The 15,487-nt window shown below is 37.2% G+C and overlaps 1 protein-coding gene across 1 annotated transcript in view; it reads left to right on the forward strand.

Moving 5' to 3' along the window:
- Nucleotides 1-1,538: 1,538 nt before the first annotated feature.
- ASPH (aspartate beta-hydroxylase) overlaps nucleotides 1,539-15,487 on the forward strand; it is a 115,481-nt gene continuing 101,532 nt past the window's right edge. Inside the window, exon 1 of the mRNA XM_062570331.1 lies at nucleotides 1,539-1,765. Coding sequence (XP_062426315.1) covers nucleotides 1,705-1,765 — 61 coding nt within the window. The 5' untranslated portion in view covers nucleotides 1,539-1,704. The remainder of the gene's footprint in view (nucleotides 1,766-15,487) is intronic.

Below are 15,487 nucleotides of genomic sequence, written 5' to 3' on the forward strand. Positions count from 1 at the left end.
TTCTTAAATTGTACCTCCCAATCTGCTCAAATGCTAATAATTCATCCTATCAGCATTTCTGGGACAAATTTTGTCCGTTTACAAGCATGTCTGCTTCTCCCTAATAACTTTGGAACTTATTGGCCAGTTTTTGCCATGATAAACACAAGGACTCAAAGATATGAAGTCTTTAAACACAGCATGAAAATAAGGTTTTGGTAGAGTGACATAAGCAAATGAAAAGTTTAGATACTCAACTATACTGGATATCAGTTAATTCACATGAGAAGCAGATACCAAGAAGTAAGCTTTGTTAGTTCTGATGTTCACAGAACAAGCTGCTTTTAACTTTTCTGGTTATAGTACCAGCATTGCCATCCTGTTACTTATTTGAGTTCAAATCTCCTTAAAAACTACTTCCTAATGCTCTTCAGTAAATTACTTTCAGTTAGATTCATTGAGTTAGTCAGTTCAAAACCAATCAGTTTGGGGAAAAGTATTCTCCCACGTTTGTTTTCAAAAGCTCTAATTTTCAACACTTTATTTTTATCTGAAAGACTACAGTTATGCTCAGGACGCGAAAGTGGGCTTTTTAGTGGTTGTTACTGTTTAAAAAAGTATTTTAACCTAAGTGTGGCTGTTATGCCACACTGCTACCTAAGTAAGTTGCATCACAGACCACTGAGTAACAGGAAGAATTCAGATTTTTTTTTAAAGCCAACGATTTTGTTACAGCTTATTTGAAATATTTTTAGATTTGAAAAGCTTTTTTGAGGATTTATCTGTTAATGTAACATACTTTAAACAGTCTTACCATGTTGGTTGAAAAGGGGCTATTTGAAAGTTAAGCTATTTTGCCTAAACTGGGCATGGCTAAATTACTAACATTTGAACAAAGTAGAGATAGATTAAGAAACAGGACAAGATGTTTTAAGCAGAGTCTCAAACGCTTAAGTATTAGGCCGCCGCCCAAGAAGCTCCCAGATACCACATACGCGAGCAGCGAGAAAGCCTTCCCCCCTCGGCACCCGCGCTCTTCCTCTTCCCTCACAGCCAAGACACCGAGGCCGCAACGGCGCGCCCGGAACGGCCGGTCACCCGCGCACCCACGCGCGGCGAGGACTAAGGGCCATGAGCCGCCGCGCCTTGCCTGCGCCGCCCGCCCTGGCCCCCCAGAGCGTGTGCGCTGGGGGACACACGGCGAGACCCAGGCCCCTCCTGAACGGCGGCGAGACCGCCGCGGAGGGCGGCACCTCCCAAGCTGCGCGCGCGCCTCAGCGGCAGGCGCTGGCCCCTCCCCCACCGCGGAGCGCGCGCGCGCGCCGCAGCCCGGCGCGGCGCGGCGCGGCCGAACGCTCGCGAGACGCCCCCGCTCGCTTCCATGTTGCCACGTTCAAAGCCGCCGGCGAGGCGAGCGTGGCGGACACGCGCACCCGCCGCCGAGCACCGCCCCCTCCCCCGCCCGCCGCCGCCGCCAATCGGAGGCGAGCGGCGCCCCGCCTCCTTGCCGCGAGCGCTCAGCGATTGGGTGGCGCCGGCGGAGGGCGGGCGGAGGGGGCGGGGCGGGCGCTGGCGGCGGCCGCAGCGCTCTCCCGCACGGAGCACGCAGGTAGCGGCGGCGGCGGCGGCTGTTACTGACTCATCCTCGCCGTGGCCCCGCTCGCCCCGCCCCGGCCCCGCCGCGCGCGCGCAACCGCCACCTCTCGCTGCCTGACAGGAGGTGCCATGGCCTCGCGCAAGGGCCCCAAAGGCGCCGGTAGCAACCCCAGCCCCAGCTCCAAGAGAGGTGAGCAGCGCCGTGAGGAGGGGGAAGGGGGCCATAGCCTCGCGGGGAGCTTCCCGGGCCGAGCCGGGACGGGACGGGGAGGGGGCTTCCGCCACGAAGTAGGGCAGCTCCGCGGGGAAGGGCGGCGCCAGGCCGAGGAGCCGCTACCGGCGGCCGGCCGGGAGGGGGTTGGGGGGGGGGCTGTACGGGGAGCGGGAGCGGGGTCGATGCCGCCCCTACCCGCCTTCGCTTGCCTTCTCCACGCGATGAAGCCTCGCCTGCGTGGCGAGGGATGCTGCGGCTGCGGCTGCTCGGCCGGGCCTGCGAGGGGGCGGCCGCCCGGGAGGAAGAGGAGGAGAGGCCGGGCCGGGTTGGGGGGCTCCGGCGGCCCCGCGCGCCCTCGGCCTTCCCCGGGCGCTGCGTGTCAGCTCCTGGAGGCAGCGCGAAGCGGGAACAGATGGTTTAGATCTGCTACTCGGATTTCGGCCGTCCCCCTTTTCGGGAATTTAGGTGGTTTGGCCGAGGAGTTGGAGGCGCAGCACTCCAAAACTCCCCCCAAAACGGTTAGGATGAGTCATGGGCAGAGTTGTCACCCCGAGAGTATCTCAGACAGCTGTAGGTATCTCAGGTCTGCAGGGTAGTGCACTCTGATCTTTTCTTCCAGAAGCCTGGAGTAGAACCTGGATGCCCTGTATCTCCGATGCTAGTGAAGTAGTTGTTATTTATGTGTTTGAACTTGGATGCTGGGACATATTCTGGTCTAAGTTTATTTGCTCTGTCATAGATGTAGTATCTAACTCGATGGTATTCTAACTTGATAGTCAAGTGCAGAAGCATGTAGGAGTAATCTTGGAAAAATGCAAAGGGATTTTGTGCTGGTTATCCCTCCTTCCCCTCCCCCCAACCAAATAATGAACAGTTTGGCAAATCTGACTATTAATAAACTAATATATGTTGATAATTTAGGTATGGAAAGCTTTATATGTACTTTTTTTTTTTTAAAGAATAGCAACATATACTTTAATGACAGGAAAGTATATGCATATAGAAGTCATTGCATAGTCATGCATACTACTGTAATTAAAGGAAATAATCCTAACAAAAGTTAGAATGCTTTCTCATTAAAACTTACTTGTTTTTGAGCTTGATTTGCAGAGCCGCAGCAATGACGAGCTCTGATGACCCTGAAGTAGTATCTATTGTTGCTCTTTCAATATAGCAATAATATGGATGATGATGCTAATGAAATGATGAACCATATAGGATTAATTTACTAATCATATGATGAATTGAAAGAGAAAGATTTCAAATATTTTTGAATTTTTGACTTCATTCTCACATGAGAGGAGTTCACAGGAGATACTACAATGGTTCAGAGAAGTTTTTTTTTTTTTTAATAAAATCCTTATTGACATATGCTGTAGAGTCTGTATTCCTGGATTAAGGGTACTCTTTGATATTCATGAGGCAAATGGTCATGATCAAGTATGAAGCAGCATGCCATTATGAATTTTCCATAAAATTGTGCGAGGGATGCATGTTCTTAATACATTCTTGAATACTGCAGATGATTCAAACATTGTACTGACTATAACATTTTAAATATTACTTCAAAGGTTGATCAGCATTTGAAAGTTAATTTATCAGGAATCTAAGTCTCTGACTAAATATGTAGCATATCATGACTAAATATGTAGCATTATCGTGCTAAATATGTAGCATTATATAGCTTTTTATATTCTGCATGAACAAAATCTTGTCTCTTCGTATTTAGATACCTAGTTTGTGTAGTTATACAGGAGATGCATTATTTATTGTTACATAGAGAGGTATAAAACTGTAAGTCTTAAGTGCTGGGTACAATCCCAAGATGTAAGCTAGTAAATTAAGACCAATATTTTGTTAGTTTCAGCTACTGCTATTTAAAATCCCTTGAACTGCTGTAGAAATTATGGCATGAAGCTGATACTATTTTCATAGTTGCTCAAGAATACCATGCAGCTGCAGAAGGATGTAATGGATGATGATTCCTATGTGAATAAAGAATAAGTAGAGGAGCAGAGTTTTCACAGCAGCCAATAGGCACTCCACAGTTGAGAGGTGCGAACATAAGATGAGGACATAATTTTGAAGCATGCAAACTTCAAGTTTGAGGCTGTTCCTGATAGTATTGTAGTATTCACTTTTACAGCAGTTCGTTGGGGAAGACTTGGGTTTTTGCCAAAGCGTTACTCATGACTGTGAAATCACTGAAGATGACAGTGCATCTGAAAATCTCAGCACCTAAGGAAGTGCCTGAATCTAAATTTAGTAACCTGCTTCTAGGTATCCACATTAGAACATATTGATGTTAATCTTACAAATAGAACAAATCTGAACTGGTACTAATTGTAGTGTTTATATAGCTCTTTTAAGATTCACTGAAATGACAGAAGTAGAATTGGACATCCTTTAGAAATAGAACTCTACTTTTTACTTTAAAAAGTTGTATATTAAAAACTCTCCTAGTCTAAGACAGTCCCAGTACAAAAATCTCTTTGCATTTGAGCTTTGTACTGTTAATAGTGGAAGTCTCTTTGAAAGTGGCATTTACAAAATTCTGTGTATGTACCAGTGATTTAATCTGGAGTACAGAGGCAAAAACTAGGTCAAAATTTGATAGTTTTGGAGTACTTAGAGCAGGAAAGTTCATTAGTATCTTTACCGGAAAGTCTGACTTCCTGTCACTAGCCTACGGAACCCATTGTAAAAACTATGACTTCTTAAAAGGAAGAAAATGAGTTTCAGACAGCTAAATGAAGTATTAGATACTTGCGTTGGATATTACTTAAAACTTCATAATGTGAAGGACAGTTTTGGTATAGGAACAAATGTGTATAAGCTGGTCATGAATAACTTTCATGAGGCAGGAAATTTGGAAATGTTCTAAGCATTCGCAGATGAGTGCTCTTCCAGTAAGAGTAAGGGTTAGCAGCCTAACTGCTTGTAAAATACAGATGGATTAAAAATATAAATGAGTTTTTAAGACATGATAGCTTGCAGCAGTGAGAGTGCTAATGGTTAGACATCTATCTTCATGTTTCTGTGTGAGTGTCATTCATTTTATACTATACCAGTGAGGACTTAAAATCAAGTAAACAATTATACAGAGAATTATGTACAATTCTTGCTATTATTTTCTTAGTAGTGCTGATGATGCACTTGAATGGAAGGAGCTTTGTTTGACTTCAAAACTGAAAAAGCAATTTCAGATGTCTGATACATTGCTTAGATAATGGCTTATTAAGAGTTTTATGCTTTTTGTCTCTTTAGACAGTTTGTAGAATGTATTTACTTGTAGCAGGCCTGCTGAATGTTTGAACAGAAACGTGAATCATATAGGTGCACACAAACATATAAATGAGTGTGTGTGTGTATATATTTATTATTTTATATATATATTTATTTTATAAATAAATACATATATATGTACGTATGTATATTTAAAAAGAAGTCCTTGAATCCTTTTCAGATATCTTCCAGATGCTTCCTAAGCCTAGTTCCTTTACCATGGTTTTAGTTTCAAGTTACTATAGCGGCTGTTTAGAGGTGTCTCAAGAAAAAGGTGAGAAGTTGTTCCTTGTGGCAGTTTTGATAGCAACTGAGAACCGAGGAGCATCTTTCTGACTCATGCTTTAGGTTCTGTCAGCTGTTCTGAAACAGGGAAAGTTTATATTATTTGCAGAAGGATTTTATTGAGCTTTTTGTGATAACAACTAGAAATCGCAGTTGGGAGACTAGTTCTCCACTAATCTAGGCTCTGTATGAAATCTCATTTTCTACATGAGGCATCACCAGTCCAAATTGCCTAAATTCCTCTAGCTAGTAGAGTGAGAACATATTTACAAAAAAGTGTAGTTGTGTAAAGTTATTTTACCTACCTGCGTTGCTTCTGAAGCTGTGCATTACACAGCTTGAAGTCAGATAATTCCACTGTTGCTTGGATAATTTTTCCTTAATCTCCATAATAGTGATTGAGATTATCTTCTGACATACCCAATTATTTTTTGCAAGATCCCAGAACATATTTGGTTTCACTTTTTCCTATTTCAACCATGTAATTTCCTTATATCTCCAAAAGGCATGTGTATTGCCAAGCACTTAACTTGTTTAACTCATCCTTTAGACTTTCTGAGGTCCCTTAATCTAATCCCTTCTCAATCGTTTTTTGATCTTTAACTTCTTTAGTTTTTTTCTTATATGCATTTACGTTGACTTGATCTCCTTTTCCAAAGACAGTTTTATGCTGATATTAATGCTCTTTCTAGTTAACAGTACCACTTCTGTGGAGATTTGTAATTTACATGGTATATTGCAACAAGGCAATCGGTGAAATGACTGACCACTTTGCTGTTCCTGCTTTCTTTTTTTTTTTCTTCTTCTTCTTTTTAAGTGTTTTTTAGAGGCAGTAACTCTTGTCATACAGATCAATTTTCTTATCTTGGATTAAATGAAAGTGATGTTAATAACATTCTTAAGATTGCTAAAACAGTTAGCTATTCCTAAGAAATTCTGTTTTGATTATTGCTTTCCATATAAAGTCTCTGCATGGAAAAGCAGCTTTGCATTGGAATAGTGAGTCCTTGATATGCCTCTTCATTCGTTTGTCCAGAGCTTGAATCAAATGAGCACTGAATGTTGAAAAGACAACTTTTAGGTCTATCTATATGAAATTTTCTATATGATATTAGCTGTTGAATAGTAAAGTAAATGGCTCCCAGTCAAATGACCAGTAAGAACTCTGCAAGGAAAAAGAATCAATTTGAACATCGTATATGCTGTTATGACACGCACTTTCATACTGTCTGATATTTGCATTTCTCTTATTCTTTTTCTCTCGAGAAGATAGAGAAAGCACTTCACCTTTGCACACTGCTTTGAGTCTTCAGGATTGATTCTTAAGCGTACCAGGACAAAGCGAGTCAAAACTACAAGTTTATCTGCAAAAAGCCATCCCTAGTAGAAAAAGGGGCATAGGAAAGCAGATGATTGTTAATCTGAGTTGTACTATATAGTATACAGATTACTAGTGTTTTCAGCATGTAGTGTAGCATCTTGGACTTCTTGTTTAGAACCTGCTTGTTTTCCAATCATATGCATAATACTTTAATTAAAAATATGTGCATTGCACTTTGAATCTCTAGAGTAGTTGTGCTGATTTCTTTGTGTGAAGCAAAAAATGCAGGGTATTTTTTCCTCATGTACTCTCTCCTGGGAAAAATGGATTTAATCTTAGAGTGACATTAAAATCTGCTTATGAATGTGGAATATGCATCGGTGTAATTTGTGAAATGTTGTTGACATTATAACTATTAAAATCAGCAAAGACTGCTTGTGTATAAGTTTTCTGTTCATTTTGCCGTTAGTGAGGCATTGAGTATTGAATCAGGGTGAAGCACATAGGCAACTTTCAGATTTTAGTTTTTACGTGTTCAGAATAAATTCCCTGTCAGGGCCGGTAGCTAGAATCAGCTCATATACTGGACGTGTATCGTATTGGGATGATGGAGTTGAATCTGTTGGGGGTTAAGTCCTGTAGTTACACACTCAGCTCAGTCTAGTGTGAGGTTGCGTTATAGTCTTCCTCCTTTCAAATCTCTTCTTTGTGCTTGCACTACCAGCTGCAGAGGTACCAGATGAGCCAAATAAGGGAACTGATCAAGCTGCAAGTTGACTTTCCATCTTTCCCCAGTCTGGTTCAGTGCACAGCTTTATGAAAAGTGGTTTGGGCAGTGGTTTGCCCGGGAGAGGGCAAAGTTGAACCTGCAATTTTATGTTCAATTTTGTCATTGTGGAGCAGTGGCATGAATGAGAAAGGTGAAGAATTTGGTTGGATCTGCTAAAGTGATTGCTGGATGTTATGTGCTGTAGTAAAGACAACAAAATTGTTAGCACTAAAAAGCAAATGGTAAGCATATTCTTAATTAGAAAGTGCATAAAGGAGTGAGATTTCTACATTGCTCTTTCTTTAAACTTATACCACCTTTACTGGTCATCTGTATGAAAAGAAAAAAAAAATCATTTTTAGCTGAACCTTTCTGAATCACTTTGAAACATGTAAAAACTGTTCCTGTCCTAATTTTTATGTCAATTCTTCATTGTAGAGAACTTGTGCAATGAAGTTCTGATTCACCCCAAGTGGTTCTTTCCTGATGAAGATGACAAACTGGTAACCTGTGTGATAGCCTGCAGCAATATTTTTCCTAACTGCATCCTATGGCTATAGCTCTTTGCATGGAAAAGTTTTTTGGGATGTGCTTTGAAGTGAAAAATCATAACTCTATTATAAACTTCTTTAAAAAACACTAGAATTGAAGTATGTGGATATGCATGTATTGAGTTTAGACAGACTGTAGTATGAGTGTGATTCAGTTTTGCTTAAACCTTTTGTCTTTCATTCATATGCAGTTGTACTGTTACCATGAATGTACTTACCCAGTGTAATAAATGCTGTAGAGTTGTTTGCTTTTTTTATAAAATAGTTTATAACTAGGGTTTTTATAACTATTGAATAGCAGTTTTCTTGTTTAACAAATTTTATTTGCTGAGATTATGATTAATTGGTAATCAGCAGTTAATTACTAATGTATCATATGTCAGTTCATCCTTGTTTTCTTTTTCTTTAATAATGTTATAAAAATGTTTTAGACAGGAATTTGTAACTGCGTAAGTACTTCTGCCATAGTAAGTGGAAGAAACAATATCTTTTTTTTTGAAAAAGCTGTGAAAAAGGGAATAGTCCTGCAATTGAGATCTTCTAACAACATATTTTTAAAACTATATATAGATCCAAAACTACATGATGATTAACTGTATGAGACACCTGCAAGTTCTTTTGAACTCTGTAGGAACTGCAGATGCATAGCACCTCCAAAGAACTAATTAAATTGATTTAGTATCTCAATTAAAAATTGACAAGTTTTAGTCATTAAAAAGAATTCTAAGGCATTCTGTATTTTTCTGTGAGCAGAAGTCAGTGAATAGCAGAGTTGTATGTACTTGTTTGTCAGCTAGAATTTCATTTGGTTATATTTGAAATTCCTTTGACCAGGAGAAAAATTGAGAAGTGAAACTATATCACCTGGTTTCTTTCCTCTGTGGCTTAATTTTGGGACTTGCTATTGAAATGTATTTCTGTGACCCACATTACAGAATAGGAAAATGGAGCAAGGGAAAAAATACTCTAAAATTAATGCCAGCATGCTATATGCAGAATTGAGAATTTCAAACTTTATATATTATAAACTTTTTTAAAGGGCACTACCAGCAGAGTTTACATATTTATACTTAAATATTTCTTTTATTTCCTCTGCACATTACCTTTCCTGCACTCTACTATGGTCTTAATACAACCAGATATTTAATTAATATAATAATTATGTGGAAAGATTGGCTACATTCAGTCATACAAACACAAGATAGGTAGACTGTGTAATTTTAAGTTTTCTTAATTTTTATGTGGAAAAGAGCTGAATAGGCAAAATAGCAGACATTAAGAATCTTTTAATCTGTTTTTAATTTTGAAGATGACTTAATTTTATCTCCTGACCAATGGTATAAATAATGCTCAGATATGTTGACTTTGTATCAAGAGACTAGCTAAAATTTCTTCTTAAGCTTGTAAGGCCTTACTCTTGAAGCCTTACCCTTCCATTTTTTGGCTTGGTCTTTATGATCTAGAAGTTAGAATGAGGGGAGTGGTGGGACAGGAAAGAGGAGGAGAGAGTAGGAAGGTATCTGAAAACTAAGTTTGAATACAGCAAGATTAGAAGGCAAAAGTTCTAATTTCAATTTTGGACATTAATTGTATTAGGTGTGTGTGTATGTATGTATGAAAACAAAACTTGAGAAAATTCCTTACATCTTTATGGAAAATATCACAGCATGTAGGAAGGTTTACTTTTGCATTCAAATCTGTCTAGGTTATGTAGAGAGATAACACAAAATATTTTTATTCTGCCATTGCAGTAGAGTTTTTTTCCTAAAGTTTTAACTCTCTAAGCCTGTTATTGTACTATCTGTAACGTGTCATAATTTTGAACATTTGTGAATGTTAAAAGGAATAAGTAATCCAAATTGCTGGCATGGTAAGTGTGTATTAATATTCCTTTAAATGACTCCTTGTTGATAGCTACTGTAGAATCTTTCAAGTGGTAAGCAGTATTATCATTGGTCACTTAAAGAGTGTGTGCATGCGTATGTATTTTTCCTTACACTGTATCTTGATTGAAGAAGTGTTCCAAAAAAAGTGTAGTTGTCTGAATGCCAAAAAGAAAAAGAAATGTCACATGGCTTGAACAACATTTATCTAGGTTTTAAAACTGTTAATCTTTCTAGCATTTTTAGAAAGGAAGCAGGTGCACAATCAGTCTTTTTTCTTATTAATATGTATCTCTACATTTATTTTTACCTCCTATGACTTCGGCAGTTATGCTTGGATGAATAGAACTCTAAAGGAAAATGTTAACAGCAGCAGCTTTTATGGTGGCAGGCAACTGGTCTCTCCAAATCCCGTTGAAAAGTACAGAGCTATTACTGCAATAGAATTCACTAGAATTCACTCTTATGCAAAATTTAAATAAAGTTTCTTCAACAGGTCTTACGAAACTGTACAACATCATTTGATATAATTTCCACTAGGTTACTTTTTGTCTTTAATGACTACTTGCCTCTTGACAAAAATCTTTTGTTATTAAAAAAAAAAAAAAAGCTAATCTTTCTTATGTTTCTTTCTTTCCGAGTGAATTTTCTGATTTGTGTATTTAGAAGAAATCACTTAAATGTAAAACAGTCAGGATTTGCTCACTATCTGTAGTCAGGATGATTTTTTTTTTTTTTTTTTTTTTTTAAAAAAAGCTAAGAATGAGGCTTGGCTTCAGTCAACCAGAAGGTAATAGTAATCTTGTTTTATATTTGATTTTTTTTTTCTGAAGAAGAAATGATTACCATTTCTTGGTAATTAAATCATCTTAGTTTGCAACTAAATGATTAATCTAAATATTGTGATACTTCTTGTGAGCTAGAAAAATAACTATAGACGAAAAAGTACTTCTAACTGTAATGGCTTATATTCAGAAATGGACTGAGTTTTTAAAAGGATTGTCCATCTCTCTTTAAATCCTATTTAAACTTTCGATCATTGGATTCTTCCTTTGTTCTGTTGTACCTGCACTTTTTTGTGTTAATGTAACATAAAAAAAAAAGTTTGATTTCTGCTTCTGAGTAGACTCTCAGCTATTCAGTCAAAAGTATTTCCTGATGGGTGTTTGCAAACAACATTGTCCGTTTTGAGGTTGATTCTAAAGTTGCTGTTACAAACTAGTAATGCCCATTGTTTATCCGTAACTGTTGTTTCATGTCTCTCTTTCTTCTTCTATCCTTCTAGTTTATCCTAATCTGGATGCCCTGTCTCTCTTCAGCTGTGTCTACTCTTGCATTTGTATACAGGGCAGAAATAAAGCATGCAAAATAATAGATGAATATGATTTGAGACTTTTACAGGAGCGGGATGTGCCGAAAGAGGTGAAAGTGTATATGTTTAGTATCCCAAATGTGCATCCAGGGCTATCTGATCCTGGAGGTGATTGGATGTTATCATTTACTTGCCTGAAATTTTTTCTCACATAAAGAGAAATATTAGTTTACACAGTGCTGAAACTGTTGGCCCCCTTCATACTTACACTCAATATGAGAAGGAAAAGAAAAATATAAGGTGCATCTTTATTTTACTTGAAGCATATTTTTCTGATATCAGGATTACAGATCTAATTCTGCATAGAACAGAGCTTGGGAGAGTAGTTTCTTCCTTCTGTGCAATAGAAGCTCTCTCTCGTGGTAGGGGAGAAAAAGATTTAATTCCATTTTCTTCTTTGGTTGACTTTCAGTGTTACAAATGCTATTTATGGGACATACTTGAGTGAGAGTGTATACATCTTAACTGTTGTTGAAAATGTTCCAGTCCAACGTGAAAGAGTGATTCAGCCTGCTAAGAGTGAGCATGATGCCAAGCCAGTTATATCTGGAGTAACAAGAAAGGAGGGAACGACCCAGGCTTTAGTCCCTGTTCTACAAAGCTCTTCTCTTACAAACTGTCAGCCAGCTGATATTTAACTGTGCAGGAGAGGACAGCTTCATCAGAAAGGACTGGGACAACTTTGTTCTTATATCCTGAGGTATACTTAGTAACTTTTTTTAGAATGACCTGAAGGAATTCAAATACTTCACCAGTGTGGAAGAAAGAACTGAATCTTTGATCTTTTATATCCTGGTTAACTGCTGAATTATAGGAGATGGTTCAGTGAAGTCACTTTGAACTGAAGCGAGGAGCTTCGCTGAAGTTTGGTAGGGCACTTATGATTCTAGTCTTTTATGTACTTTGATACATCTTTTTTTTTTTTTTTTTTTTTTTTTTTCCCCTTGGCCTCCCAAGGCCTGATCAGCTTGCTGATTTGTTGAACCCTGAATTTATGACTTTGCTCCTTTTTCAGTATTTGTGTTTTTCTTTGAATATTCTTATAATAAGATATTTTATTATTAAAAGTCTTACAAGGATTGAAAATCCAGGTCTTTAAGATGTATATGAGCATTGATTATAATTGTTTGAGGAACTTTTCATTATTCCGTGTCAGTTGGAGTAGGAGGGGCAAAATTGCTATTCAGTTGGCTAATTCGTTATTTCAGCTTTAGGTCTTGGTCTCTGTGTTTTCTCTGAACCATACCTCTTTCTTTTCAATACATTTCTCTGTTCTTAACCAATTTTTAATTTAGCTTATTAAAATCCTTGGGTAATCTGCACAGATATGTTTATAATCATATAAGCTAGATTTTAAAAATTACAACATAGAAATCTACAATTTTTTATGAGAAACCTGTAAAACAAAGTTTTTTTCCTGATTTCTTGTTAAGCTTGCAATGCTGAGGAGATTTCTTAGATACCATGAAAAAAAAAAAATCTTGTATCACAAAGAATTTATATTTCATTTATTGAAAATAAACTTACCATAAATGTTAGAGCTTATCTGTAAAGACTTTGCTGTCATTTTTTGTAAAACTTTCAACATATTAAAACTGAACTCTAAGTATGGATATTTGTGGAAATTTAAGACTGGTATATTTTCTAAGTGAAACCATCAACATTTTAGTAAATATCTCCTTTCTATCTGTAAAGTAACCAGAGAAAAACCATCGATCCTTCTCCAACTTGCTGAAATATATCTAGTAAAAGCACATTCAACCTTAGATTTTACCATTAAAAGTATATTATTTCACCTTTGGTCCCCTGAGTGAAAATTGAAGATGAAGGTCTATTTTGCCTCAGTGTAGCACTTCAGATCTTCAGATGTGCTGTTCTCTGAATGGAGCAGTCCAAAATACTGCTTTATGAGTCTAAGCTTTAAAATAAAAATATTTACAAAAAAATATGTATGTCCATACTTTTTTTATTTTTTTTAATGTATAGCTTTTCTCATGCTAGGAAGGATTATCATTTTGTCATGTTTCAGATGCATTCTCCAATCAGGAGATTAAAAACAAGGCTGTGTTACTAAGGAAAAAAATAGCAGTTCTTTTAATAGGACAGGGAAAAACAGAATCTCTACAGAGACAGAGAACAGTCTCAACAGAGACTATTCTCAGCTTCCCTTTAGTAGATATTTTAGTCAAAATATTTGTTACTGACCTCCTTCAAAAAACCCTCATGAAAAAAATGAGCAATATATTTGGCTACAATTGTATTTGTTTGTTTGTTGTTTTTATCTGTTCATAATATTTAAAAAGATCATTTGACACAATTTTAGCAACTTGGGGCCATAAGAGAGTGTTTTCTACCTTTCTGATGCTGCTAATTCAGCATTATTAATGTAGGACAGTTTCAGTAAAACTTATTTTAGTTCTTTTAATTTTTTTCTGTGTTTATTTTATATAATTCTGCATTTTGCTTTTCAAACAAACTTACTCTATAATTTACCTACTGGCTAAATGCTATATAGTTTTTACTGCTGAAGCCCTATTTTTAGATATTTTTCTACTTAGATTAGAGCTTTGTTATTTTTCTTTTTACTGTATTTTTCTAAATTTTGGTAACTCCATGCTGGTATGCAGTCTTTTCTTCATGTGACAACCCATGATTGCTTCTGTATCACTTCTTAATACAGCTTTCTGAGAAATAATGTACATTAGAACAGCTTACCTTGGTACTTTGAGGCCTGCTTTTATTTTTGTGTTTGTAGCTGGTGTCTTTTGGTCTGAGCATCTTTGCTTGTACTTTACTAGTGATATACAGGTAGAATTGACTTCTGCTGTTTTTGAAATCTTAATTGTGCTTTTCTGAAATAAAATTAAGTATCATGGAGTCTGTTTTTATAACAAAATCTACTTGAAAATATTTTGCAAACACAAAAATCTACACAAGTAATGTGAATAATACTAATTTTGAGGATCATTGGAGTAATTTGAGTTATACAAAGAACCAACAACTAAGTCAGTAGTCAAAGCATTTGAACACTATAGACATCTCATGAGACACCTGTCCTATTAGATAATCCCAATCTTGAATTTTATTTTACTTATTAATATATGTGTGTTAGTGAGTTCAGATCCAGAGTGCAGATTTGAAATGAATTTCTTAACTGTCTCCACTAATTCTGCTTTTCTTCTTTGTGGAGTGGGCTTGGAGTATATTGAGTTAGTTCTGAATGAAATGAAACAAGTGGAAAGATACACTTCAACTGTTTATGGACGTTCAGCCACGCTAAAGTTAGGTTGAAGTAAACTGCCAGAAATAAGTTTTCAGCATCGATTGCTTGCTCTCTGAGTCAGCTTGTATTAAGATGCAGTATCTGCAAATGTAGATATAGCCAAAATGAAGTTGCAACAAATTGCCTGATATGTATCTGTCAAAACAATATCAATTTTAAATTACAATAATGTGTAGTCTATTGCATATAAATGGTTCCCCTTAACAAGCTGTTGCTTTTTCCATGTATTTGGTGATTTTTCCCCATTGTTCAGATTTTCCTTCTATTTTATTATAAATCAGTTGTGCCTTAGGTATGTTGCTGAAACATGCTAGTTATGAACTCTTTCTTAAAACATCTGTTCTCTTCCATGTATTCAAGAGGTTTTAAAGAATAGTTGAAACTTTCACTGATTATAGAATCAAACACCCTTAGTTTCTTTACATCCGTTAGACAAGTCTTAAACTTGTTTGAGTATTATTTCCTACTTTTATTCTTCTCTGAGCTATTGGGATTTGTATTTTGTGACTAGTTCCTAGATCCTGAAACTGTTTGAAGTCTATGTTGTTTTTCAAAGTAGGTGTAAGGTGTTACTGTTTTCTCCATCTACCTGATGGCTATGTTATTTTAAAGAGGGTATGTATTTATGGAAGGAAGGGTTGAGTGCTAAGTACTAAAGCTTTCATCAGGACTACTGTTAATGAGTTCATGTTTGTAAAGGGAAAAAAAGGAGTTGACTTTTGATTGAAAGGCAGTGGAAAAAAATAGTTTGCTGAAATATAAGATGTAAAAATGTTGAATAGTGTATTATTGTGAGTTCCCCCCCTCCTTTTCTATCTGTTAAGAAAGGAGAGTATGATGATCATTAATCATTTATTTTAGCTTTAATGGTAAAGGCAGCATACATATCAGAATTTAAAGCAGGGGTGATACGAGTTAGTGTTAAAACCATATTTGGAAAGGCAGGAAA

The sequence above is a fragment of the Rhea pennata genome, chromosome 2 (genome assembly GCF_028389875.1).
Source record: "Rhea pennata isolate bPtePen1 chromosome 2, bPtePen1.pri, whole genome shotgun sequence".
NCBI lineage: Eukaryota > Metazoa > Chordata > Aves > Rheiformes > Rheidae > Rhea > Rhea pennata.